This window comes from Trichomonas vaginalis, chromosome V, assembly GCF_026262505.1.
Source record: "Trichomonas vaginalis G3 chromosome V, whole genome shotgun sequence".
In the NCBI taxonomy this organism is placed as follows: Eukaryota; Parabasalia; order Trichomonadida; family Trichomonadidae; genus Trichomonas; species Trichomonas vaginalis.
This window is the reverse complement of record NC_067207.1, coordinates 13,480,935-13,507,453: the sequence shown is the minus strand read 5'-3', so window position 1 is coordinate 13,507,453 and position 26,519 is coordinate 13,480,935. Positions and strand designations below refer to the sequence as shown.

Sequence of the window (26,519 nt, the reverse complement as noted above, 5' to 3'; positions counted from 1 at the left end):
CGACGTTTTGTCAGGGGCGCGAAGCGACCCAAAAATGTCGGAAAAGTGTAATTCTCAGACATACGATTATTTTTGCTTTTAATGCCGAAAGGCATTTGAATCAAAAATAATCGTATGTCTGAGAATTGAAGTTTACTTTATCATGTGTCTACTACAATTTTAACATTGCATGTTGAAACTTATAATATGAAAATAAATAGACTAAACATATGTTTAAAACTCTTTTCTTAGACTATGATGGAAAATTTTGGCAGATTTTTTGAAGGCGATTATTTCTCCTTCAATTATTTGTCCGGATAATTAATCAGATTTTAATATGCCTCGCGCAGAAGAACTCCTTACAATAATCCAATCAGATGATGCTACAAAGATTAGCGAACTTGTCAAAAATGCAAATGATGCAAATGAATTTCTGGAATTCGAAGATGAAAATATTCCAGAAATGTTACAAGAACATCCACCAATAATCTCTGCTGCAGCCTTTTATGGAGCTACAAATTGTTTCAACTACCTCTTTAAATTAGGTGCAAAGCTCGATTCCCTTGATGAAAACGAAGTTACAATTCTTCAATTTGCTGTTATGGGAGAATCACCTGATATTCTTGAAACAATTTATAGCAATGGTATTTCTTTCCCTTACATCGGATTCTTTGCTCTTCGCAAAGAAAAATTCGGATCTTTCTTTTGGTTACTTGACCATAAACATGCAAAGATAGACGAAATAGACTTTACAAAGAGCTCATATCTCCATGTCGCTGCTAGTTTAGGCAATGTCGAAATATTTAACAAAATAATTAACTTACATGACTTTGACGCTAATGCTAAGGACTACATGGGCAGAACACCATTACATATAGCCTGTGGTGAAGGCCACAAGGACATCGTTGAACTCTTAATGAAGAATCCTAAAGTAGATCCCTCAATTGAAGACAATTTCAACAGAATAGCTGTTTACTATGCCCATGCTCAGGAGCGCTGGGACATTGTTAACATATTCTTCAACGGAGATATCAACAAATTCCTTGAAAACGGCCAAACCCAGTTAATGGTTGCATCAAGGAAAGGAAATATCAACTTGGTTCGCTTCCTTTTGGAAATGCCAGAGTTAAATATCAACTTACAGAACAGTTACGGATTAGCAGCTCTTCATTTCGCTTCTCGTTTCAATGAGTACGAAATTGTCGAAGAATTATTAAGACACGAAGCAATTAATGTCAATATACAAGATAATTTCGGTAAAACACCTTTACATTATGCAAAAGAAGCAAATTCAGAAGATATTATCACTTTGCTGTTGAAACATCACGCTAATCCTGATATTACTGATAAGGAAGGACATAAACCTTTAGAAGAAATCACAAACACTGATCCAAACACTCCAATTAATCAATCATAAAAATTATTTGTTTCATTGTTTTGTTAATCATCTTTAAAATTTCTTTTTTAATAATAATTTTTTAAATCATTAACTATAAGCAAGAAAATTGAATTTTTTTGACAAGATCAATCTAAATCTTTATTGTTTTAAAAGAATATGAGACTATTTTGTTTATTAACAAGCATCATTATAGTTATTATTTTTCATTGGAAAACTTTATCAGGATCAGAAAGGAATCTACTCAATAATCTGAATTATATTTAGAATGATCTCGCTTATCAGCTTATATCGGTACGTAGCTAAGCTAGGCACCGGCAGAATGCGCTATTATAAACCTTCCAAATTCATATGAATCAAGTCCTCGTTCCGCATTTGAAAATTGTACTGAAATTAAATGTATAACTTACCCCAAAGAGATGAAACAGCAGACTTTCTTTTCTGGTCTTCCGTGGAGAGCTATGCATCATGAAAAGTATTCTGCTTTTGAAGATTTCGTTAAGGAGAAGCATAGAAACTATTCAATTTGGCACCCAGACGTTCTTAGGCCTAAGAAGAAAAAGTGATACCTATTTAGGGTTGTTAAAAATATCAAAAATTAGCGTTTTGAAGACACCATGGTGTCTTATAATTTTCCCTTCCTTATTGGCCTGTAGAAATAAATGCGCCAATAGATTGAAGAAGAAGAATTGTTTTTCTCTTAATGAACTTTAATCCTTTTGATATAAGAATATTAAAAACATTAATATAATTTCGATTTCGGAAATTAAATTTCCAAATTTTTTGTCGATTTCGGAAATAACAGGATCCCGCATCCAACACGCAACAACAAAACACAAAACACACTTTTTGGTTCTTTCATCGTTTTAATCGTAATTTATGTAATACATGATTTGGATAAATTTTACAAAAATAGAGCCTATATTATATTCTTTTCAAAGATTCTTGCAAATCATCAAAAATAATTGTATTTTAAAAAACGATCAAATTATCCTTTCATTATTTTAAACTTAAATTAGTTTTTATGATTGACTAAAGCAATCATATTTATTCATCATTAAATAAACAAAAAAAATAATATTTGAGAGTTATTTCAAAAAAAACACATTGAATTTATTAATTTGTCTCAATTTCAGTATTATAAATTTTTATAATTTCAATATTTTGAAATACACTTTTTAATATTTCAATATTTATGATATTTCAATGTATTAAGTGGTCTCAAATTGAGCTTCTCAAATATAAGTTGGCCTATTCAAATAATAAAATTAAATAATATTTAAAATAATAAATAAAAGTGATTGAGGTCATAGCAAAACGGCTGTTTCAGTCATTAATTCTTAAAAATAAAAAGGGTAAAAACTAAATACAATGGGTAAAATTCAATAGTGTCTGTGCTATCGTTCAATTTGAAGGTGTCTTTTGAAACCGCAAGACACATTGAATTTTTGAATAGTGTATTATGGTTTGACAGACACCAATGAAAAAAATAAAATGATATTTATTTTAAATATATAAGATCCTTATATAAAATATAAATATTTTATCGTTTTATTTTCTTGTTTTAGAAATGTTTTTTATTGAAAAATCAATAAAACTAACTTCAAAATAAAATTTTTGATTTAAAGACACTATGATGACACCAGGCAAATCTTCCAAGACACCTATCGTCGGGAATCTAACAACCCTATACCTATTGATGTTATTGTTTAAAATAAAGGTATATTCAAAAAATATTTTTTTTTTTGAACTTTTATATTTTGTTGTTAATATTAAAGATTAATATAGAGTATGTAAAATTAAACTTTCTACCAGTTATTTTTTCTTCAGTTTCGGCCATTTAACTTTAATTCAAGTTTCTGACATTACAGATGAAGTGTCATTTAAAAATATCTACAAATGTTAACAGCAAACCTTATGTAGTGTATATATCAAGTATTTTTTCCATGAATGAATACAAATCTGTGGCATTGCAAAAAGGAAATTTAGAGTCATAAAACGTGTGCTTTTGGCAATAAAAATGCCTTTGATAATATGAACGTTACAGGATTTTGTGAAGACTTTGGATTGATTGAATCAAAATTGAAGATTTGGTGATGAATGGTGGATTGCGCTTGTGATCCCTACTTTACTATTGACACTACATCATTTTATATCAATAAATTTGATAAAAACACATATTGATAAATAATATCCGAAATCTGAGTTATCATTTTTATTCCCAAGTATAATATAGAGTTTTTACTCTTAATGAATGTTAAAGATATCTAATTTGATAAAATATAATATTAAAAATTTTTAATGTCGAAGCAAGATATTCCTCCAGAAAAATACCTTAAACTGCGAGATCAGTACAAATACTATATTGATTCGTATAACGCATTATATCAGCTGAAAACGGAAAATGAAGAAGACCTAAACAAGATTTACAAAATGATACGAACAGAATTGATCGATTCAAAGAAATTTATACCCCAAAATATTATCAAAGATATTTTAAATATCATTCAGTATAAGAATCGCTATACAAAGTCATATTTATATCTTGCAAAACTCATTTATGATGATTATCATGTCAAAGAGATCATCAATGTTGATACTATTTCAAAGTTCTTATTTTATAAAGAATATGGAATTAGATTAGACAATTCAGATGATTTCGAATGAATTAGATCAGAAAATCTTGATATTCATACAGAAGATACTATATACAGAGCAATTATGTATAATGACTTAGAAAGATTCATTACATTCACAGAAAGAGAAGGATTTGATAAAGATCAAAGACTTAAAAGCGAATTATATACAAATTTTTCCTATTCATTACTTGAATTATGTTGTTATCATGGAGCAGTTGATTGTTTCAAGTTTTTAAGAACAAAATTTAATTCATCAATAACTTATGAATGTTTACAATTTTCATTTTTAGGAGGAAATCCAGAGATCATGAGTGAATGTTTGAAATATAAGGAACCAGTAACTTATTCACACCAAAAAAATGCAATTATCTCACACAACATTGATTTTGTTACATTCTTGATGAATGAATACAATGTAGAGATCGATTTAGAATACTGTGCATATTATAATAATCTTGAAGCATTTTTAGTTTGCTTTGATCGAACTAATGATATTAATCTATGCTTTGTTTATTCATCGATGTTTAATATTCCATCCCTTTGCAAATATTTCCTATCACGTGGTGCTGATATCAATGCAGAAAATAGAGATGAACAAACTGCTCTTCATTGTGCGGCCTTAAAAAAATAGTAAAGAAACAGCCAAATTTCTTATTTCACGTCATATAAATATTAATAAAAAAGATGATGATGGACACACCGCTCTTCATGCTGCAGCACATAATAATAGTAAAAAACAGCTGAACTTCTTATTTCACATGGTATAAATGTCAATGAAAAAGATTATGATGGAAAAACCGCTCTTCATGCTGCAGCATATGATAATAGTAAAAAAACAGCTGAACTTCTTATTTCACATGGTATAAATATCAATGAAAAAGATTATGATGGAAAAACCGCTCTTCATGCTGCAGCATATGATAATAGTAAAAAAACAGCTGAACTTCTTATTTCACATGGTGCAAAATCAACGAAAAAGATGATGATGGACAAACAGCACTTCATGGTGCAGCAGTTCGTCGTTGTAAAGAAACAGCTGAACTTCTTATTTCACATGGTATAAATGTCAATGAAAAAGATTATGATGGAAAAACAGCACTTCATTATGCAGTATTTTATAATGTTAAAGAAACAGCTGAACTTCTTATTTCACATGGTGCAAATATAAATGAAAAAGATTATGATGGAAAAACCGCTCTTCATGCTGCAGCACATAATAATAGTAAAAAACAGCTGAACTTCTTATTTCACATGGTATAAATGTCAATGAAAAAGATTATGATGGAAAAACAGCACTTCATTATGCAGTATTTTATAATGTTAAAGAAACAGCTGAACTTCTTATTTCACATGGTATAAATATCAATGAAAAAGATTATGATGGAAAAACCGCTCTTCATGCTGCAGCATATGATAATAGTAAAAAAACAGCTGAACTTCTTATTTCACATGGTGCAAAATCAACGAAAAAGATGATGATGGACAAACAGCACTTCATGGTGCAGCAGTTCGTCGTTGTAAAGAAACAGCCAAATTTCTTATTTCACGTCATATAAATATTAATAAAAAAGATTATGATGGAAAAACAGCACTTCATTATGCAGTATTTTATAATGTTAAAGAAACAGCTGAACTTCTTATTTCACATGGTGCAAATATCAATGAAAAAGATTATGATGGAAAAACCGCTCTTCATGCTGCAGCACATAATAATAGTAAAAAACAGCTGAACTTCTTATTTCACATGGTATAAATGTCAATGAAAAAGATTATGATGGAAAAACCGCTCTTCATGCTGCAGCATATGATAATAGTAAAAAAACAGCCGAACTTCTTATTTCACATGGTATAAATATCAATGAAAAAGATTATGATGGAAAAACCGCTCTTCATGCTGCAGCATATGATAATAGTAAAAAAACAGCCGAACTTCTTATTTCACATGGTATAAATGTCAATGAAAAAGATTATGATGGAAAAACAGCACTTCATTATGCAGTATTTTATAATGTTAAAGAAACAGCTGAACTTCTTATTTCACATGGTGCAAATATAAATGAAAAAGATTATGATGGAAAAACCGCTCTTCATGCTGCAGCACATAATAATAGTAAAAAACAGCTGAACTTCTTATTTCACATGGTATAAATGTCAATGAAAAAGATTATGATGGAAAAACCGCTCTTCATGCTGCAGCATATGATAATAGTAAAAAAACAGCTGAACTTCTTATTTCACATGGTATAAATGTCAATGAAAAAGATTATGATGGAAAAACCGCTCTTCATGCTGCAGCATATGATAATAGTAAAAAAACAGCCGAACTTCTTATTTCACATGGTATAAATGTCAATGAAAAAGATTATGATGGAAAAACCGCTCTTCATGCTGCAGCATATGATAATAGTAAAAAAACAGCTGAACTTCTTATTTCACATGGTGCAAAATCAACGAAAAAGATTATGATGGAAAAACCGCTCTTCATGCTGCAGCATATGATAATAGTAAAAAAACAGCCGAACTTCTTATTTCACATGGTATAAATGTCAATGAAAAAGATTATGATGGAAAAACCGCTCTTCATGCTGCAGCATATGATAATAGTAAAAAAACAGCCGAACTTCTTATTTCACATGGTATAAATATCAATGAAAAAGATTATGATGGAAAAACCGCTCTTCATGCTGCAGCATATGATAATAGTAAAAAAACAGCTGAACTTCTTATTTCACATGGTATAAATGTCAATGAAAAAGATTATGATGGAAAAACCGCTCTTCATGCTGCAGCATATGATAATAGTAAAAAAACAGCTGAACTTCTTATTTCACATGGTGCAAAATCAACGAAAAAGATTATGATGGAAAAACCGCTCTTCATGCTGCAGCATATGATAATAGTAAAAAAACAGCCGAACTTCTTATTTCACATGGTATAAATGTCAATGAAAAAGATTATGATGGAAAAACCGCTCTTCATGCTGCAGCATATGATAATAGTAAAAAAACAGCTGAACTTCTTATTTCACATGGTGCAAAATCAACGAAAAAGATTATGATGGAAAAACCGCTCTTCATGCTGCAGCATATGATAATAGTAAAAAAACAGCCGAACTTCTTATTTCACATGGTATAAATGTCAATGAAAAAGATTATGATGGAAAAACCGCTCTTCATGCTGCAGCATATGATAATAGTAAAAAAACAGCCGAACTTCTTATTTCACATGGTATAAATATCAATGAAAAAGATTATGATGGAAAAACCGCTCTTCATGCTGCAGCATATGATAATAGTAAAAAACAGCCGAACTTCTTATTTCACATGGTATAAATGTCAATGAAAAAGATTATGATGGAAAAACCGCTCTTCATGCTGCAGCATATGATAATAGTAAAAAAACAGCTGAACTTCTTATTTCACATGGTGCAAAATCAACGAAAAAGATTATGATGGAAAAACCGCTCTTCATGCTGCAGCATATGATAATAGTAAAAAAACAGCCGAACTTCTTATTTCACATGGTATAAATGTCAATGAAAAAGATTATGATGGAAAAACCGCTCTTCATGCTGCAGCATATGATAATAGTAAAAAAACAGCCGAACTTCTTATTTCACATGGTATAAATATCAATGAAAAAGATTATGATGGAAAAACCGCTCTTCATGCTGCAGCATATGATAATAGTAAAAAAACAGCCGAACTTCTTATTTCACATGGTATAAATGTCAATGAAAAAGATTATGATGGAAAAACCGCTCTTCATGCTGCAGCATATGATAATAGTAAAAAAACAGCTGAACTTCTTATTTCACATGGTGCAAACATCAACGAAAAAGATGATGATGGACAAACAGCACTTCATGGTGCAGCAGTTCGTCGTTGTAAAGAAACAGCCAAATTTCTTATTTCACGTCATATAAATATTAATAAAAAAAATAAATTTCAACAAACCGCTCTTCATTATGCATCAAAAAATGGTTATAAAGAAATCACCGAACTTCTTATTTCACATGGTGCTAATATCAATGAAAAAGATGATTATGGAAAAACCGCTGCTGATTATGCAGCTGATAACACATAAAAGAAACGTAAGTAGATCTCGACAAAATGTTTTTAAATAATTTCTGTATAATCAATTTGACTGATTTAACGGCTTTTATAAATAAATAAACTAGGATTCTTTTTCATTTATTTTTACAGAATAAAAATTCAGAATACAATTTGTAGTGATATTGGGTAAAAATAATTAAGTGGATATCAAATTGTTTCGAAAGATCCCAGGAGAAAAAAAATATCTCATTTTGTCAAAAAAGAGAATTTTTGAAAATTATATCATCGGCTGTTATAATATCATCATGATATCCTAATTTTATTTTAAAAATGTCTGAAGAGGTTGCCTCTGTTTGTGAGGCCATCATCGAAACTCAGACAGATGAAAATCTTGCAAAGTTTTCTGATCTAACAGATGCATTACCAACTAAAATGTTGGACATGAGTGGTAGTTTTACAGAAAAATTGCTTTTTCTGAAAGACAACAAATTTTTTGCGGGATTACTCTCTGCATTCAAACTTCCACTCAGTATAGAGCAACAGTTACGCATATTAAAGCTATGGGATATATTCTTTCAGACTGCATCCGCTAAAGAAGATTATGATATTTTATTTTCGGACAATCTAACAAACGAAGTTATATTATATGCATTTGAGTACAACTCAGAAGATGTCAGACAATCATACGCAACAGTTTTGAAAGGAATCTCTCTAAAATTCAAAGATTTTGATCACAATTTACTGATTTATAATAGGCAAATTCCAATTTTAGCACACTCATTACCTTTCATTAATAACCAAGATTCAATTACTGTATCAGCAATGCGTTTTGTTATTTTAAATATTTGTTTAATAACAAATGAAACGATACGAGAAGCGATTTGTGATAAAGTATCATATGCACCCATCGAAAACCTCATTAGTGATATCGACGCCGATGGATTTGCATTCCTAGCTGACTTTTTCGCAGTTGCTCCAACGAGTTTAAAGAATTTCACATACAATACACTACGTAAAAAGATTGATACGTCACCTCCAGCATTTTTCGCATCAGCACTTTCGTTTTTAACGAGTTCTCCTGCAAAATCTCTTTTAATGGATATAATCGGCAATAAAATTAATACGTGGGACCTCAGAGATCCAGCTATATTAGGTATATTACTATTTGCACTCGAAAAGAAGCTGATTAAGCTTGATATCGCCATAAGAGTTGGATTTATTTCGGCAACTGTTCCTTTGTTCGACCAATCGTCTCAGAATTACTCTCAAAAGTTCGACCTACCAAAGGAATTGGCCTCAGTTATGCTAGAATTGATAAGTCCGCTTCATGTTGCAATAATTTTAAGAATTCTGGCTATTTTATACGATCATATCTATAGTTCAGTCATCGATGCCAAAAAGAAGATTATTGAGATGCTTAAAAGCGAAGAAAATCAAGAAGTAATTAAATCAATAATTTATCAACCGAATCCTTTAAGAATTAGAACAGATTTAGAGTTTACTTCTAAGGCATATACAAATCCTTCTAAATATGACTCATTAATGCGGATGCTGGCTGAGATTCAGAATTATTGTGCGAAATTCCATCAAAGTAGCTTCTCCTGGTTCGAAATAACGACTCCAAATGAGACACAAGAAGTGATATTTAATCTACAAAACGAAGGACAGCGAATTGTCGCTGATGGAAACGTTTTGAGATTTAATGAGACAGAAATGCCACTAAAGAGTTGCATTGTTAGTCTAGAAACAAAGAAGTATGTTACTATTAAGGTAGTTCAGTACGATACTACTAAAAAGTTTAGAATTCCACAAGAATCGAATTATTCTTTCGATTTTGAGTCAGGAAATGTCGCCCAGGCTTTTATTGACTATGTTAGTTCCATGCAGAAGAAATTTGTTGATACAATGTTGGATAATTTAACTTCTTACGAATAAAGATTTTTTTTATTTAGATTGTGTTTTGAAAATATAATTCACTTTTTTTAAATGGTGCACTTACAACTTTCTGTCATGTCAGAAAGTTGTAAGTGGTATGACTGTAAGTGCAACCTTAAAATAAAAATAACCATTATAAGGTCGTCAAAATTTTTTTAAGGTTGCACTTACCACTTTCTGACATTCTCTCAATTTTTTTGCCACACATGCTTTCCAACCCGATATTCTAAGGTCAAAAGTTAATATTTTTGGTCAGGAGAAAGTAAATATGAATCAATATATAGTACCTAATATGACTGTTATACTTTTCTGCTATTAAAATAAAGATATATTGATTTTTTCATAGCATGTCAGAAAGTGGTAAGTGCACCCTTTAAAAAAATGTTTGAGATGAAAATTGATTACTTTCTGACACAAAAATCCACAGTGTCAAAAAACTTATAAGGCCAACAAAATTATAATGTCAGAGAGTTTACAAATGAATACTTTCTAACAAGCAGAGTCTCAGAGAGTACTCAAATGGCAGTTTTTAATTTCCTTATTCTTATTCCAATAGATATATTTAAATAGGTATAAAATTACAATATAAATAAATTGTTTAGAAGTTAGTCATTCTGATAGCGCGTTCAAGAAGAATTGAAAGGGATGTAAACTGTTCTTTCTGCCATTCAACAAATGTGATATCGACTTGGATTTTGTCGCATTGTTGTGAGCAGATCTCTTCAATGCGACTGTCGTTGTCTTGTTTTTCTTCGTTCTCATCAGTGGTGTTATTAAGAACTATGTCATATGATGTCTGTCTGATATCAACCAATGTTTGTTTGAACGAATTCAATGAGTCAATAGCTTTGTTCAAAACTTTGAAAACAATTTCTTTGAATTCTCGAAATGATGACAAAACATTCACAGCGAGATTGTTGTATCTTTCGAGTGTAACATTCTCAAGTGCTAATATCTGACGAGCTTTGATCATCTCTGACTGATCAACCTGTTTTCTTGTTCCGAAAACTTCATCTTTTCGTGTTGAAAATCGAGACATTTCACTATCGATTTTGCTGATGCAACTTGGATCGAAATATTTCATGTCAGAGTGCATCAATGAGTTCGATATCTCAAGGAGTGAATACCACTTGCTCTCGTCCTCACCGAAAAGCTCTTCAATGTGATGTTTTTCGTTCAAAGAAAGTGCTTCAAATTGGTATGAAACTAATTTTCTTCTTGTTCGGACAAATTTTTCGCCATGTGACTGCATCTCTTTAATGAGATGAGCAAACGACGTGATAATGCCGTTCTGCATGTTAAGTACAGGTGTTATAAGCTGTTTATCGAAGTCAACGTTCAAATATTTTTCAGAGAAAAATTTAATTTTCTCATTTATCTCTGAAAATGTTGTTGAACAGTTATTTGTGATTTTTTCCATCATCTCTGCATCGGACTTATCGAAATTATCATCTAACGGTGGACAAATCCACTGATCGTAACAAATTTTAAAATCTGAGGTAAGTTCACTAGGATCGAAGCCTTTTCCTGTGGCTCCACTAGCGAGTAAGCATTTAAATATGTCAATGGAATTCGTTTTAACTGATTCTTGTAAAAGATAAGTTTCGCCGTTATTTAAGTTTGGATTTGCTCCGTATTCGATAAGCAAGTAAACTAATGGTATGAATTGATGTTGTATTGCAACTTGAAGTGGTGATAATTCGTATTTAGATGAAGATGTTGGAGATCCGGCTTCTAAAATAGCTTTTGCGATAGTAACGTTATTATTTTGTACTGCGCACAGAAGAGGAGTGCACCCATAATCATCTGGGATTGATGTATCTGCATTATGCTTTAACAAACAAGTAACATAATAATTCATGTTTAATTTTACTGCGTAAACTAGTGGAGTCTGATTATCTTCGTTTAATTCGTTAACATCTAAATCTATTTGTACTAAGTAATCAAAAATTTCCTTATTTTCTTTTCGCATTGCGCAATGTAATAATCCTTTTGTCGAACAACCTGCATTAATGAGTATTTTAAGCGATTCTATATTTCCTCTTTCAATGCAATGAATAGAAAGTGGTTTATAAAGAAAAAAAGAATATCATTTTAAAAAAATGAACGTTATGAATAATAAAACAGAACTACTGGCTCATCTATGCCGCTTGCTCTAGTCAAAAAATCATGAATTGCACTCGGGGATAAGTCAACTTCACTCATTCCCGAGATGCGTTATAAAATTTTATGCAAAAAGGCACATTATCATGGTATAATATTTATAAAAAGCGTTATATTTTAAAATTTCTCTGATAACAATATGCAAATAATCAAATAAAGGAATTCATATCTTTAATTAATCAATAAAATGATTTAAAAACTGAATAGTTATATATGATTTTTATTTTTAATGACTAGAAAGCAATAGAAACTAGAATATATCATGAGATAAAATTTGATAAAAATAAAATCTTGTTTTTAAAGAGACTTTCTAGTGTCAAAGTCATCAAATTTAATGAGAAAATCTAAAAACTTAACAAATGATTGAATTCATAGTTAATAAATTTGATTCTCTAAATGTAACTAAATTAACGCAGTGATCCGATTTTTTTTTAAATTTCGAGAGAAGGATATGTATAAAATGGGCGATCTTATACTTTTGACTATATAAATGTTAATCCAAGATTATTGGAACTTTAGCTTTTGCACATATAGATCATTATGTAACAGTTTAAAATGCCCGGTTGTGTTATTGTATGCCATACTATAGCCAAGGAAACAAATTCATTAGGTGAGGAAAGACTCCAATAGAAACTCGTTCGGGGTGGGCGAAAAAAAAAAAAACTTTAGTCCCAAAAAAAGTTGAATAAGAATAAGCAGCCTCTGTAAATAACAAGAAACAAGCGATCCAATAATACTATAAATCGTAGATCATCTCAATTTATAGAATATGGAGAAAAAATATTAATTTTTCTCTTTCAGAATTTAACATAAAGAACTCAGTATGTGAAAAAAAACACGTGAAAAAGTAAATTAATATTTTTTTATGATCAAATATTCCGAAAAACAACAAATCATTCCTTAGGGAGTTTTGTGAAGTCAAACGAGAATTCTTCAATCATCTGCATTATGGAAACAGAGTACATGTGTGTTTCAATGGCCTTATTTGGTATTGGCAAGTTCATGAGAGACAATCTTTCAGCGGAATGTTCAAGAAAAGTCGTTTTTGTATGGTTTCCTGTGTAACTCATTGTCTTAACATCCATGTTGCAGTCAGTTGCATCGATCATGTCGAGAATGAATCTCAGAATCTTTGGGAAAAGTGGTTTCATGTAAATGTCGTTAAGTTTCGAAAGTTCCAGCTCTGCCTCTTTGGAAGCTGACCATCCTGACATGTAGAAGAGAGAAAGAAGTGATGCACCAAGTAAAATTGCCAGTTTAACGAAGGCACCGGCAGATTTGACTAATTCTGCAATAACAAAACGAAGAAGGAACAAGTTTGGAATAATATTGATATTAGCACGCTCATTGACGTAGTGGCCAGCTGTTCTGATGAAGAAAGTTCGAAGAATAAATCTCATTTCCGGTGGCATCTTCGGAATTGAAGAGAAAACGATATTAGCAGCTGGTAAAAATATATTCTTGGCATAATTCTCGGCATCTTCTGGCGTATTTATCTTTCCGCTTTGAATTGCTTGGCCATGCTCTTTAAGTAAGGCGTTGAAGCTCGTAATCATGTCCTTGACGTACTCTGAGGCAAAGGCTTTGAGGAGGCAAGTCGATGTGAATGAAAGAGGTTTGTTTGTACGTAAAACTGTATCACCAATAATTAATTCAATCCAATTCAGCTCGATTACGGTTCTCCAGAACGGATATATTCTGTCTCCAACGAGAGTGAGTAGGAGAGGTGCGAGACTCTCGTTGTAATCCTTGATTTCGGTTGATGGAAGTAAAAACGTATAAATAAGGAGTTCGCAACCATTGTTATTGATGATAAGGTCTAATCCCTTGGTGTATTCTTCGGGTTCTTGTATCGAATCTGATTTGAAAAATTCTTTGATGGATTTCATGCCAGCAACGGATTGTAAGAATGTTAAAATGATGTTGAAGCCAATAGGAGGTTGTTCCATTATAAGACCAGCTGTTATTGAAGCGGTTTGTGTAGATGGGAATTTTATGTTGATATTTGCATCAAAACTATCTTTGAATAGCTCGAGAGTATCGCTATTTCTGACTACAGCGTAATCTTCAAAATTAATTGTGTCGATTACCTCTTTAGATTCAGCATTTGTGATTATCATCTTTGAATCTAAAGTAAACTTGATAAAAGCTTGCGTTTCTTGACCTCCCATGACTGTGAAAAGGCAAGGGCAGATATAATAAGCGTCTAATTTAAATGTAGTGTTGTTAAAGAAACGAGATTCGGTTGGGATCAGTAATTTCGAGAATTCTGTCGAAAGGAGGGTACAGAATTTAGGATAGAGTTTTTTCTGAATTGAATTAATAAGTTGATTATAAATGTAAATAATGGATGAAAAAATAAGATGAGTTTCTGGTGAAAAGTGTTGCTTAAACCTATTTTCTGAGATATCAGGCTTGAGTACGAATTGCTCGAGTTCATCGAATTTGAATACTTTACCAAAATATGAAAAGAAAATGAGGCTTTGATCTAATGGTGTTTTTGATTTAAGATTAGGTGGAATAACAGCAACTTCCTTTTGTGCAGTTTGCAATGATGCCACAAAAACATCGGGGTTAGCAGTGAAAGCAGCTTCAATTGTTTTCATAAAACTTGGAAACTGAATTTGGTCCGCATTTTCACCAAAAATCTTGGCCCATTCGACATTAACACGATCCCAGTCAAGTGGCTTGCGCTCTTGTGGAACTCTACTATATTTGTCATACATGATTTTTGAATTAAGGGTGCACCCGTATGTACGTTTATTTGAGAGGAGGAGGATTACCCTCTCAATTTTGAGGGATTCGTTAGTTTATTTTCTCGATGAATATGCAATAAAATTTGATTTTTACCTTATCAATATACTTCATATAATATACACATGTTCATGTAAAAACTTTTTTCCAAAATCCTCAGGAATTAAGGGATTTTTGAATTTTAAGAATTTTTTTCGAATTTTTTCGAAAAAAAAATATTTTCAGAACAGCCTTAACGGCTAAGATTTAGGAACAATGTTCAGTATCAAAAAGAAAGGAGGTCTGATATAGACAACATATATCGTTGAAGGTTGAAAAAATCTCTAATATTTGAGCCCAAAATTTCAAATTTTAATTTTTTGAAAAAAGAGGCCACCCGTATGTACGTTTATTTGAGAGGAGGAGGATTATATTTTTGAAAGGGTGAAACATTATGAATATGTTAATTATATAATAATATGTATTATTATAAAAAAAAAAAATAAAGCACGTTAAAATTTTTCTTTCTTGATTTTTTACAAAATCTACTTAGAATTATGCAAAATATGACTAAATAATTATAAATTTCAAGTTAAATTTTAATTTTGATAAATAATTTAAATTTCAAAATATCAAGTTCAGTTCGACTATGTATGTAGTAATTCCTCAATAAAGTGCCAAAACCCTATTAAAAGATATGAACATTTTCAACATTTTAATGTTTTTATTTAAAAATTTGATGGAATATGAGCTTCAAACAATTATTATGTAAATAAAAATAATTAAATATATGTATTTATTCGTATTACAACCGTAGTAAGTCGATTCTTCCTTTCTTCTACTGAGGTTTGAATTTGATTTCGAATTGTAAAGAGATTCAAAGGGAAAATACTAGCGGATAAAAACTACCTCAATGAAAGGGTCATAATGGAGTCAACTTGTATTTTTTGATATTTTTTGCTTTTCGAGCCTAAATAGGTAGCCAAGATAATGCCTAAAAATAAGGTTCTAAATTCTGAAGTTTACATGATCCTCTCGTGTGCACCCTTAAGGGTACAAGAAATGGGGGAGGTTTTTTGTAGGGTTGTTAAAAATATCAAAAATTAGCGTTTTGAAGACACCATGGTGTCTTATAATTTTCCCTTCCTTATTGGCGTGTAGAAATAAATGCGCCAATAGATTGAAGAAGAAGAATTGTTTTTCTCTTAATGAACTTTAATCCTTTTGATATAAGAATATTAAAAACATTAATATAATTTCGATTTCGGAAATTAAATTTCCAAATTTTTTGTCGATTTCGGAAATAACAGGATCCCGCATCCAACACGCAACAACAAAACACAAAACACACTTTTTGGTTCTTTCATCGTTTTAATCGTAATTTATGTAATACATGATTTGGATAAATTTTACAAAAATAGAGCCTATATTATATTCTTTTCAAAGATTCTTGCAAATCATCAAAAATAATTGTATTTTAAAAAACGATCAAATTATCCTTTCATTATTTTAAACTTAAATTAGTTTTTATGATTGACTAAAGCAATCATATTTATTCATCATTAAATAAACAAAAAAATAATATTTGAGAGTTATTTCAAAAAAAAACACATTGAATTTATTAATTTGTCTCAATTTCAGTATTATAAATTTTTATAATTTCAATATTTTGAAATACACTTTTTAATATTTCAATATTTATGATATTTCAATGTATTAAGTGGTCTCAAATTGAGCTTCGCAAATATAAGTTGGCCTATTCAAATAATAAAATTAAATAATATTTAAAATAATAAATAAAAGTGATTGAGGTCATAGCAAAACGGCTGTTTCAGTCATTAATTCTTAAAAATAAAAAGGGTAAAAACTAAATACAATGGGTAAAATTCAATAGTGTCTGTGCTATCGTTCAATTTGAAGGTGTCTTTTGAAACCGCAAGACACATTGAATTTTTGAATAGTGTATTATGGTTTGACAGACACCAATGAAAAAAATAAAATGCTATTTATTTTAAATATATAAGATCCTTATATAAAATATAAATATTTTATCGTTTTATTTTCTTGTTTTAGAAATGTTTTTTATTGAAAAATCAATAAAACTAACTTCAAAATAAAATTTTTGATTTAAAGACACTATGATGACACCAGGCAAATCTTCCAAGACACCTATCGTCGGGAATCTAACAACCCTAGTTTTTTGTGATATGGAAAAATGTTCGTTGCTCAATTATCTCACTATTGGATGGACTTTTATCGAGCGAAATTTTGGCTGTAAAGACAATTCTGATATTGGTAACATGGTGATAAGAACAAATAGTCAGTTTGCATGGTTTATGATGAGATAATTTCGATTTAAAAAAAAACATAAAAATTGATTTTAATGAGCGATTATATTTGAATATGCTCTCCTAATTTGAAGGAACTGGTTAAATCATGAATTGATCATGAATAATTTTTTTTCAAAATAACAATTATAATTTCATATTCATTATAAGTTGAAAATGTAATAAACAGAAATTCATCAAAAGTGACAGCTCTCAATTTTTTGACATTTGTAAATTCTAAATTGAATGAGAAAAATGAAATAATACTAAGCATAATACAATATTCTAGATTTAATTATAATTAGGAAAAAGTTAGTTTTGAGAGTACTTTTCATAGGCATATAGAATGAAATCTTCTGAAAAATAATATCACATAAACTCATATTATTTTCTAATATATAACTATTTTATATAAAAATCAAATTCAATGATCTTAAAAGCGAAGGATAAACCTCAAAATTTACGAATATAATGAGTGGGAATATAATGCTTATCTATCATAAAACCATATGAAATATTAATTTTTGCTTTACGCCTAATTTTTGACGACAATTAGCAAAAAATGTGCCAACGTCACTTTTTTGATTGAATTTCATATCATTTTACTTAATTACCCCTCATATTGCATAGATAGGTAATCAAGAATATTCAATGCAATTTTAAGGAATATCGTGCAGATCCAAAATATTCAAATTTCATTTTCTACAGTTCATATGGTAGTCAGTACTTTTCACCATATTACATCTTATATGCTTATCATGTAGGTAGATATGGACATAATTAATAATGGAAATTGCTGATATTCACTGAAATCAAATTAATATTTTCTGTTAAAATCCAAATTTATATATTATTGCTATACAAACTTTTTATTGGACTGAATTTATGAAATGCAGAAATAACAAAAACTGAAAAAGACATTTCCAGTCTCAAAATATGAAATTTACTGTTAATTCTTAGGCAAATATGCACAATATAAGTGTTGGTCATTTATAAAATGATTAGATAATAATATTGTTATATTCATTTCATAGAGATCTAGTATGATTGGTGATGAGGATAAGCAATGAGAATATGTTTTTGAAATGAAAAGATTATATTACTAATTTGACTAAAAATTTACTAGGGTAGTTGAATAGACATGTGGTGAACAAAATATGTGATGATTTGAGATTGAATTATAATCGACAAAGGGAGATCAATATAATTTCCTCATGGATATCCTACAAATAGCTTTATGATAGCTTGAGTGTTTACAAATTTGCCTCATTAAGCCATTTTTTAATATTGTTTCCTGAAGGTATTAACTTACTACTTGAAAATTCAGGCCAATTTTGCTCCAAGCATTTTAACAGCATCGATGATTCAAAGGGTTGCATATTAAACAGCAATATCTTAGTGGTCGGTGCTGGTGGTTTAGGCTGTGAAGTATTAAAGTGCCTTTCTATGACAGGGTTTCGACATATCGAAGTAATAGATCTAGACACAATTGATATAAGTAACCTAAACAGACAATTTTTGTTTAGAGAAAAAGATGTTGGGAAATTTAAGTCGGATGTAGCAGCAGAATTTATAAGAAAAAGAGTAAATAACTGTAATATTATATCCCATCATTGTAAAATCCAAGATTTTGGTCAAGAATTTTATTATCGATTTGATGCAGTTGTTGGCTGTCTTGATAATGTCGAAGCAAGGTTTTGGATTAATGATATGCTTGTTCATATAGCCAAATCTTTTGGAAAAATTATTCCATATTTTGATGGAGGCTCAGAGAGATGGATGGGTCATATTAAAGTTATCATCCCAACAGTTACTGCTTGTTTATCGTGTCATCCAGAGTTTTTTGTTGAGCTCAGTGAATTTCAACTTTGTACTACAGCAAACAATCCAAGGCAACCAGAGCATTGTATTGCATATGTGAAAGAAAAGTTATGGCCAGAATCATTTCCGAATTTAAAATTTAATCCAGATGATGAAGAAAATATTAAATGGATTTACGAGAAGTCTCAAGAAATGGCTCAAAAAAACAATATAGCAGGAGTTACTTATAAGCTTGTAAAAGGAGTTGTAAAGAATATCGTTCCTGCAATTGCATCAACTCAAGCATTTGTTGCTTCGCTATGCGTAACAGAAGTATTGAAATATCTTACAGGAAATGGATATAATTTAAGGAATATTCTCATAAGTGGTGAAGAAGGTATTTATGGGGAAGATTTGGAGTATGCAAAGATGCCTGAGTGTCACGCCTGCGGATCAATTGTAATAGATATACATCTCAATGATAATGAAACTGTTTCTGAGTTTATTCAAAGATTAGAAAAAGAATATAATCTTAAAAATGCAAGGCTTGTCATTAATACTGATAATGATAGAATTATTCCTATATACTCTCCAAAAATATATAAGGAGTCTCAAGGAAATCTTAGCAAACCGATGAAAAATTTTGTTGAATCTGGTTCTGAAATTATTGGTATCACTCCAGATAATTTAGACTCAACATATATTATCCGTATAATATAGATTTTTTGTTTTAAATAAATATTTAAGTTATCTATAACACTAGGAGCAAAAGAATACTTAGAGCGTGCAGTTTTAACATATAAGATACTCTCAAGTTTCGCACATATCACTATCTCAACTCTTTTCACTAGAATATTTCAAGAGTTTCTACAAAATGATTACAAAGTATGATTTATTCGATGTACTTTTGTTTGCATTCGTTTAAGAAGACAAAATGATATCTGTTTTGATTCATAGACTTGATCAGATAATTGATCGCAATTCGAGAAACAGAATGATTCCTTTTAGACGAGAATATGTGTACATCATTAGGATTAGTCTTGTATGCGTATTTTGAGTATTAAATAAAACTTTATTATGTTGAATTTTATAACTTATAAAATCATTTTGTATTTATAAAAAAAAAATAAGTTAGATAGTTATATTAATAACAATACAAACAACTAATATAGTTTACATAAAGAAAAACAAATTAAGATTCAATAATTTTAGAAATCTCTTCTGCAATTTCAATAGCACGTAGAACATCTTCGTCATCTTGATGATACGACATGATGTTATCAAGAGCGTTGCTAAATTCTTCACTCTGCATGCAGATTTCGAATTTTGCAAAAAGCGGATGTTTTCCGATTTGGCTTTGCTGTGCATAATCGAGGAACATCTCTAATATTGGTATAATTGTTGGGTCGAATTCTAGCTGAAGAAGCTCAACCATATTAAATAAAAATTCATTTTCTTCTCTTCCGAGGAAATTAATCATTTCATCTCTATTTTTATATTTAATCAGTTCAAGAAACAGTTTTGTGGAATAAACTCTGCAATTAAATGAGTCGCTCATATGGGAAATGATATCTGTCGAAATTGGTTCATTTGTTTGGCAAATTGCACCTATTTCCGATGACTGTGCAAGGTTACATAACAAAATAAAGTTATATTCGATTGATTTTGTGTTTTCATGGCAAAAAATCGCATGAATTAAGGAAATTAAATTGGATTCAATAAAAAATTGAACAGTTGATTCATTAATTGAATTGGAAATAAGCAAAATTGAAGCTTCGAGTGTGGGAAAATTAAAAGAAATAGTGTTTTCTATTAAAAACTCGATAATTCCAGAATTTATAACATCATCAATAACTTCTGGAAGAACTGATCGATAATATTTCAATGTAGGGGCTGTATATTTACTGTAGTTAAGCGCATGGTCCTTTGTGATGCTGAAAATTTGATGAGAGAACTCAATTCCAATTGGTGGCTTTTCTTGGGTCTGTGTGAGCTCAGATATCATTGTAATTAAACGTAATGAAGAGTTGTATGTGTATACATCATCATTTTTGGTCAAAACTGTAATTAATTCTTCAAATAAATTATTTTCTGAAAATGTAGAGATAAAATTCGGATATTTCTTAAGGAAATCACATAGTTTTGCTATTATTTCATCCTCTGAAGCGTGATTAATGATGATTTGGAATAGTTCAGGCTTTAAAAAATTTTGTGATTCTGGAAAGAAAATAAAGAGATTTAACAGAAGTAAAACAGACTGCTGAGCGACTAATCTATTAGAATTTGTTGATAAATATATTAGTCTATGATATAAATCTGAATCTGGTTCAGGAATTGTTGAAACTCCTGAGACAAATAGCAGTGATGCCTTTGACAATTGAGATAAAATTAGATCCTCATCATCGCTCATGATTCCATCTTGTATTTCGCTCAAGATATTTGATGAGCCAATATCTAATACATCATTAAATTGATTTAAATATGAATTAAGGTTGGCATTGCATGTTGTCTTTGATTCGGATTTTAACAAATTGTTTCGACGAGGCTGGATATCATCAGAGTTAAAAAGTTGGAAAGATTTCATTTAAATTTATAGTCTTGGTAAATGTAAAGTGTAAAAATGACACTCGATCAAAATCACATTTTTGAATTCATGAGTTTCATATAGGGAAGAAATGTTTTCCCAAAAAATAATCGTCTTTTTCCCTAAAATCATTCCGATCATGACGATAGACTATATGAAATTTGAATCACGAAAATCTAAATTATTTTTTACTTCAAATAAAATTCATCATCGAAGATTAAAGAGAAGTATATTATGTATGAATAAGGGTTTCGTTTTGCGAAAAAAACGTACAATACGCAATTTCGCTAAAAAAACATTTAGCTAGCAATTTCGACATTTGACTCCACTCAAGACGTCACTTTTTAAATTTTGCGGTATCATATTTTTGGAAAATCTTTATGAATATTATATAAAAAGTCTCTTTAATATCTATATTTCATATTTTTATCGATTTTTAAAGTTTTTGCGAAAAGTATTCAATTATTTTTGCTATTTGGTCGGGTAAATGTCAGATTTGCGACATTTTCTGATATGATATTCAGATTCTACGTTGATAATAATGCTTATAGAACCCTCTTGCTATTGTGTCAAAATTGCGAAACCGATAGCAAAAATATCTCGCAATATCAAAATTGAGATATTGAGTGAATTATGCATTATAGAGATTAAAAATCTGATTTGTGAAAACATCTCATCGGTTTCTAGCTAATTCAAAAATCTTTACTATCTTATTCGATTAAAATGAAAAGGGAATAGTTTCATTATGCTTTAAATGACAGCCTTATAATATAATCATAGTTTTCGCTCAATATGCAGCATTTTTTTTTTCGAAATCTATGGTCAATATCCTAAATACTGATTGCTTTGCATTCATATCTCTTACATTTTCTATACCCACATCACTATTCATTGCTATTCCTATCTTTTTCATTTTTGTTTGTTTCTCATAATTTCTCAAAAAACATGATAACTTGATATTTGTAAATATCATACTTTATAACGTAAATAAGAACTTGACCTATTAAGAAAAGCAGTAATGAAAAGAAAATCTGAAATTCATAAAAATTACAAGTTTCTGATGACAATTAGCTTAGTTAAACCAGGTACAAGATTATATAATTGTATTTTCTATCCAATTATCCATATAATATCTTATCCAGAAAAAATAACTTGATCAATACCAAATGATTTTTTAACTAGTAAATAAAGTATTTTCTTTACACACACATTGTATATCATAGTTTTTTTTTGGTTTCGCAAAACATCCAAAAACAAATATGCTATAAAAGTGACAATTTTAGCAAAACGAAACCCTTAGTATGAATATTATTTTTCTGCACCATATGAAATAAGAACTTCGGCAGTTTCTTTACTATTATTAATTGTTGCAATATGAAGTGGGGTGTCTCCATCTTCATCTTTTTCATTGATATTTGCGCCATTTGAAATAAGAACTTCGGCTGTTACTTTACTGTTATTAATTGCTGCACTATGAAGTGCAGTTTCTCCGAAAGCAATAAGATACTTATGCCTAAAACCGCAAAAAATTTTGATTGAGTTTACAAACATGATAACGAGAATAAATCCGAAAGCAATATGATACTCATCAATATGCAATGACATTATAACGATAGTAAATCCGAAAGCAATAAGATACTCATCCATATGCCTAAAACCAAAAAATTGTTCGATGGAGAGCATTACAAAATAAACTATAATTTACTGAAAGAGTAGTTCTGGAACTAACTTCCCATATAATGAGTAGAATTAGGTGTAACCATAATTTAAATGATATTGTTATTTCTTAGTATATTGAATAAATTAATATGATTGAATTTAAAAAAAAATAGAAATCAAAATTTTATTTCTTTAGCTTAAGTATCAAGCTATTCCATCTTGTTAATGATATATATGCCAAGATTGTCGTAAATACAAGTCCGATACTTATTAACAGTCTACCTGACATCACAGTTGGTAATAATACGTATTTAATGTCTGGGCTTGCCCATCTCGCTTCGGCCATCGCTTCATATTCGCTATTATTCCTTGCAATGTAAAAATCATCGTCTTTGTTGACTTCAAATGCAAGTGAATATGCTGGAAAACTACGAATAAGCGATTTCTCGCAGTATTTCTGGCGAGAACAGAATGCATCCTGTCCGTATGCTTCAGTGCAGTTGGAATCTACGGTGCATTTGTTAGATTCATCAAATTCTGTTCTAATTACGTCCTTTAGCATATTAACTACGATCATATGCTTGAAAGATGTTGAGTATCCATTGTAAACACCACTATAAAGGGATACATGGTCAGTTGCAAGCGATGCATTAGGGAATAACTCATGGAAGTAGTCGGAACTGTTTGGAGCATCAACAAATCCTTGCATTATTCCTTCTACAAGTGTTTTGTTGGCTTCAATTCCTTCGGCGATGGACTTGTCCTGGAAACATAAAAATGCTAAAGATCTTGCAACAGTTGTTGCTGCCTTTGTAACATAATCGACGTCATATTTGTCATCAGATGGTGTTCCAATGACCTTGTTGACGTATGTTTTGTCGTGGCCGGCGAAAACAACGTGTTCGATATTTGGAATCTGTTTAACAAAGGAGGAAGTTGTTGATGGTGGGACACCTGGTGTTGATGAATCAGCAGATGTTATTTTTAGAGGGTTATTGAAGCTATTTTGGAGATTTTGGACAAAAATTTTTTCGTTGTCACTTTTTTGAGTATGAGCGAAAATTTTTCCTTCATCTTCGAAGAGACCAACGGACTTAACTTCTAGCACTGTTGAGAAATCATCATAAGATATGTTCTGGAAGAAGAAATCATAACGTTTTGGTCTGACGCAGTATGATTTTCCTTCAGAATATTCTTCACATGTGAAATTCTTTATTTCGTAAAGGAATCTTGATGATCCGAGATTGCCAATTTCTTCTGCATCAAAGAAACCGAAGTGGAGTGGACGTTTTGCTGATTTCCAGTCGAGATTTTTAAGAGATTCTAAAGCTGCAAGAGAAGCAACGAATCCTGAGATGGAATAGTCAGCACCGACCTGTCCATATGGAGCAATGCCAAACGCATCCATCTGAGAAACAAGCCAAACTGCTTTTCCGCCAATTTGATTGTTAAATCCACCAATAAGCGAAAGTCCACCAACTGGTTGGCATTGAGCATTGTAATCATATGTATGGCTGAGGCAGTATTTGAGGTTGCCACGAGATAACATGCTAAAATCAATGTAAAAACCGGATTTTTGCTTGTCGGCCTTGATTTTTTCGAGAAGTTGCTGCATAACTTTATTTGGTGGATAAAATAGAACAAAACTATACTTGTCATATTGCTCTCCATTTCCATAAGGATTCCATATATAATCGTCTGAATAAGGTGATTGCGCTTTATTTGGAAATGCTGAAGCTGTTGATGATTCTGATGTATTTGATGAATAAACCATTACTCCGTGCAAAAATTTTATTGGATCATATTGTTTTTCTATCTTTGTAAGGTTTCCTTTATTTACGAGAAAATCTGGAATAACAAGGACTTCTGGGAATGATCTTTTTGTTGAAAGTAAATCGTCTAATTCTTGTTCGTTTGTTATAAGTCGAGAATAACCTGATTCGCCGCCAGATTTAGTAGCAGGACCGAACCATCCTGCTGGATTATGAATTCTAAAGTTAAAATCTGTTGGGATTTGTATTGCTGCACACAAGAAAAACATTTTTTTATCAAATAATTTTTTTCTCTCTCTCTTTCCCCCTTTCAAAATTCATTGAAAATTACCTTAGCAAGTTTTTGAGGATTCCTTTTAGACTAAATCAAAAGTACATAAGAGCATTTTATTGCACGCAAGTTCAGGTCTGGAATTTCAAAAAAATTAAATATTGAGATTTTCAAAAACATTGATTCATTGGTTTTGGATCGCAGTTTTCGAAAATAGGTTAAGAAGTATCCCCGAAAATATGTAACTGTAGCCTTGAATTGATAAAAAAGCAGCAGGATTGATTAGCAAAAATAAAATGATTGTTTAGGGAAAATTATAAACGTTACATTGATTATTCACATTACAAATAGTACTCTTCTCTATTCATCTAGACAAATCTCATTAGGGTTTTTCTCATTTGCAAATCTTAATCTCTGAAGAATTGGCAATGTTGCATTTATTGGGAGATAATTTATATGCATGAGGATATGCAAAAAAAGAAGAAGAGCTTAATAAAAATTTGAATCTTTGCAAATTGCCTAATATTAAGAACGAAAATCCTACTGAATTACTGTGAATAAAACCTCAATACTTTTTGTGTTAGAATTAGAAAAATATTAAAATGAATGTCATTGAGTATCAACATCAACAAATTCAAGAAACTCACAGAAGTCTGGCTTCTGATTTGGATCAATGACATCATTAATTTCGCAAATGTTGTCAGTCATATTTCGAGAATCCTCATTAATTTTCTTTTCTTTTATGTTAAAGGAACTAGCATTGGCAGTAAAACTTCCAGATGGCTGAATCAAGCCCCATCTAATGAATAGTTTAATCTTGTTTCTGATTGCATAGCATGAAATGAAAGGAAAGTGAGGTCGAAGCAATTTGACACTATTTTTACCCTGATTATATAAGGTTATTAATTCATCCTCTTGTTCCTTAGTGAAATTTGTTGTTCTGCCCTTCTTATATTCACGGATAATTTCTTTAACTCTTCTGTTTGTAATAGAATGAATTTGCGCAATTCTTGAATAAGATAAATTATTATTAAAAAGATCTATAATTGATTGTTTTTCAGCACTAGATAGATGTCTACTAATATTCATATCTCTTGTATATTGATCTTGTTCACTCTCCATCGAAAAAATGAACCTTTTTTCTCATCGGTATTCAAATGTTAAAAATTTATTCCACTGACAATTTTTTATTTTCGTAGCTTGTAA

General features: G+C 30.5%; 11 protein-coding genes across 11 annotated transcripts, besides 8 other annotated features; 5 read left to right on the top strand and 6 right to left on the bottom strand.

Moving 5' to 3' along the window:
• Positions 1-252: 252 nt before the first annotated feature.
• TVAGG3_0330170 (spectrin binding) lies at positions 253-2,311 on the top strand (the record flags this gene model as incomplete). Its single annotated transcript, XM_001325819.2, has 1 exon — positions 317-1,396. One exon carries the CDS (start codon positions 317-319, stop codon positions 1,394-1,396), a length of 1,080 nt encoding a protein of 359 aa, XP_001325854.1.
• Positions 2,312-3,676: 1,365 nt separating this feature from the next.
• TVAGG3_0330160 (protein of unknown function (DUF3447)) lies at positions 3,677-4,042 on the top strand (the record flags this gene model as incomplete). Its single annotated transcript, XM_001325818.1, has 1 exon — positions 3,677-4,042. One exon carries the CDS (start codon positions 3,677-3,679, stop codon positions 4,040-4,042), a length of 366 nt encoding a protein of 121 aa, XP_001325853.1.
• Positions 4,043-4,096: 54 nt separating this feature from the next.
• Positions 4,097-4,645, top strand: TVAGG3_0330150 (protein of unknown function (DUF3447); the record flags this gene model as incomplete). Its single annotated transcript, XM_001325817.1, has 1 exon — positions 4,097-4,645. The coding sequence occupies one exon, from the start codon at positions 4,097-4,099 to the stop codon at positions 4,643-4,645; it is 549 nt and encodes a 182-aa protein (XP_001325852.1).
• Positions 4,646-8,375: 3,730 nt separating this feature from the next.
• TVAGG3_0330140 (protein CLEC16A family) lies at positions 8,376-10,014 on the top strand (the record flags this gene model as incomplete). Its single annotated transcript, XM_001325816.1, has 1 exon — positions 8,400-10,004. One exon carries the CDS (start codon positions 8,400-8,402, stop codon positions 10,002-10,004), a length of 1,605 nt encoding a protein of 534 aa, XP_001325851.1.
• A 145-nt stretch (positions 10,015-10,159) lies between these two features.
• Positions 10,160-10,192: a mobile genetic element.
• Positions 10,160-10,192: a terminal%2Cinverted (terminal inverted repeat of tvBac_53III transposon ID:TVAGG3_0330130).
• Positions 10,193-10,348: 156 nt separating this feature from the next.
• Positions 10,349-10,378: a mobile genetic element.
• Positions 10,349-10,378: a terminal%2Cinverted (terminal inverted repeat of tvBac_53III transposon ID:TVAGG3_0330120).
• A 223-nt stretch (positions 10,379-10,601) lies between these two features.
• Positions 10,602-12,230, bottom strand: TVAGG3_0330110 (spectrin binding; the record flags this gene model as incomplete). The annotated part of the gene is made up of 1 exon (XM_001325815.2): positions 10,603-11,976. The coding sequence occupies one exon, from the start codon at positions 11,974-11,976 to the stop codon at positions 10,603-10,605; it is 1,374 nt and encodes a 457-aa protein (XP_001325850.1).
• Positions 12,231-13,060: 830 nt separating this feature from the next.
• TVAGG3_0330100 (uncharacterized protein) lies at positions 13,061-14,893 on the bottom strand (the record flags this gene model as incomplete). The annotated part of the gene is made up of 1 exon (XM_001325814.1): positions 13,061-14,893. One exon carries the CDS (start codon positions 14,891-14,893, stop codon positions 13,061-13,063), a length of 1,833 nt encoding a protein of 610 aa, XP_001325849.1.
• Positions 14,894-14,907: 14 nt separating this feature from the next.
• Positions 14,908-15,947: a mobile genetic element.
• Positions 15,948-17,094: 1,147 nt separating this feature from the next.
• Positions 17,095-17,414: a mobile genetic element.
• Positions 17,408-17,444: a mobile genetic element.
• Positions 17,415-17,444: a terminal%2Cinverted (terminal inverted repeat of Banshee-A3 transposon ID:TVAGG3_0330070).
• Positions 17,445-18,516: 1,072 nt separating this feature from the next.
• TVAGG3_0330060 (NEDD8 activating enzyme protein) lies at positions 18,517-20,014 on the top strand (the record flags this gene model as incomplete). Its single annotated transcript, XM_001325813.1, has 1 exon — positions 18,938-19,747. One exon carries the CDS (start codon positions 18,938-18,940, stop codon positions 19,745-19,747), a length of 810 nt encoding a protein of 269 aa, XP_001325848.1.
• A 205-nt stretch (positions 20,015-20,219) lies between these two features.
• TVAGG3_0330050 (armadillo (ARM) repeat-containing protein family) lies at positions 20,220-21,611 on the bottom strand (the record flags this gene model as incomplete). Its single annotated transcript, XM_001325812.1, has 1 exon — positions 20,220-21,611. One exon carries the CDS (start codon positions 21,609-21,611, stop codon positions 20,220-20,222), a length of 1,392 nt encoding a protein of 463 aa, XP_001325847.1.
• A 1,308-nt stretch (positions 21,612-22,919) lies between these two features.
• Positions 22,920-23,294, bottom strand: TVAGG3_0330040 (cyclin-dependent kinase inhibitor 2C-related family; the record flags this gene model as incomplete). Its single annotated transcript, XM_001325811.1, has 1 exon — positions 22,920-23,294. The coding sequence occupies one exon, from the start codon at positions 23,292-23,294 to the stop codon at positions 22,920-22,922; it is 375 nt and encodes a 124-aa protein (XP_001325846.1).
• Positions 23,295-23,386: 92 nt separating this feature from the next.
• On the bottom strand, positions 23,387-25,324 carry TVAGG3_0330030 (M28 Nicastrin domain-containing protein; the record flags this gene model as incomplete). The annotated part of the gene is made up of 1 exon (XM_001325810.1): positions 23,455-25,311. One exon carries the CDS (start codon positions 25,309-25,311, stop codon positions 23,455-23,457), a length of 1,857 nt encoding a protein of 618 aa, XP_001325845.1.
• A 598-nt stretch (positions 25,325-25,922) lies between these two features.
• Positions 25,923-26,435, bottom strand: TVAGG3_0330020 (homeodomain-like family; the record flags this gene model as incomplete). Its single annotated transcript, XM_001325809.1, has 1 exon — positions 25,923-26,435. The coding sequence occupies one exon, from the start codon at positions 26,433-26,435 to the stop codon at positions 25,923-25,925; it is 513 nt and encodes a 170-aa protein (XP_001325844.1).
• Positions 26,436-26,519: the final 84 nt, after the last annotated feature.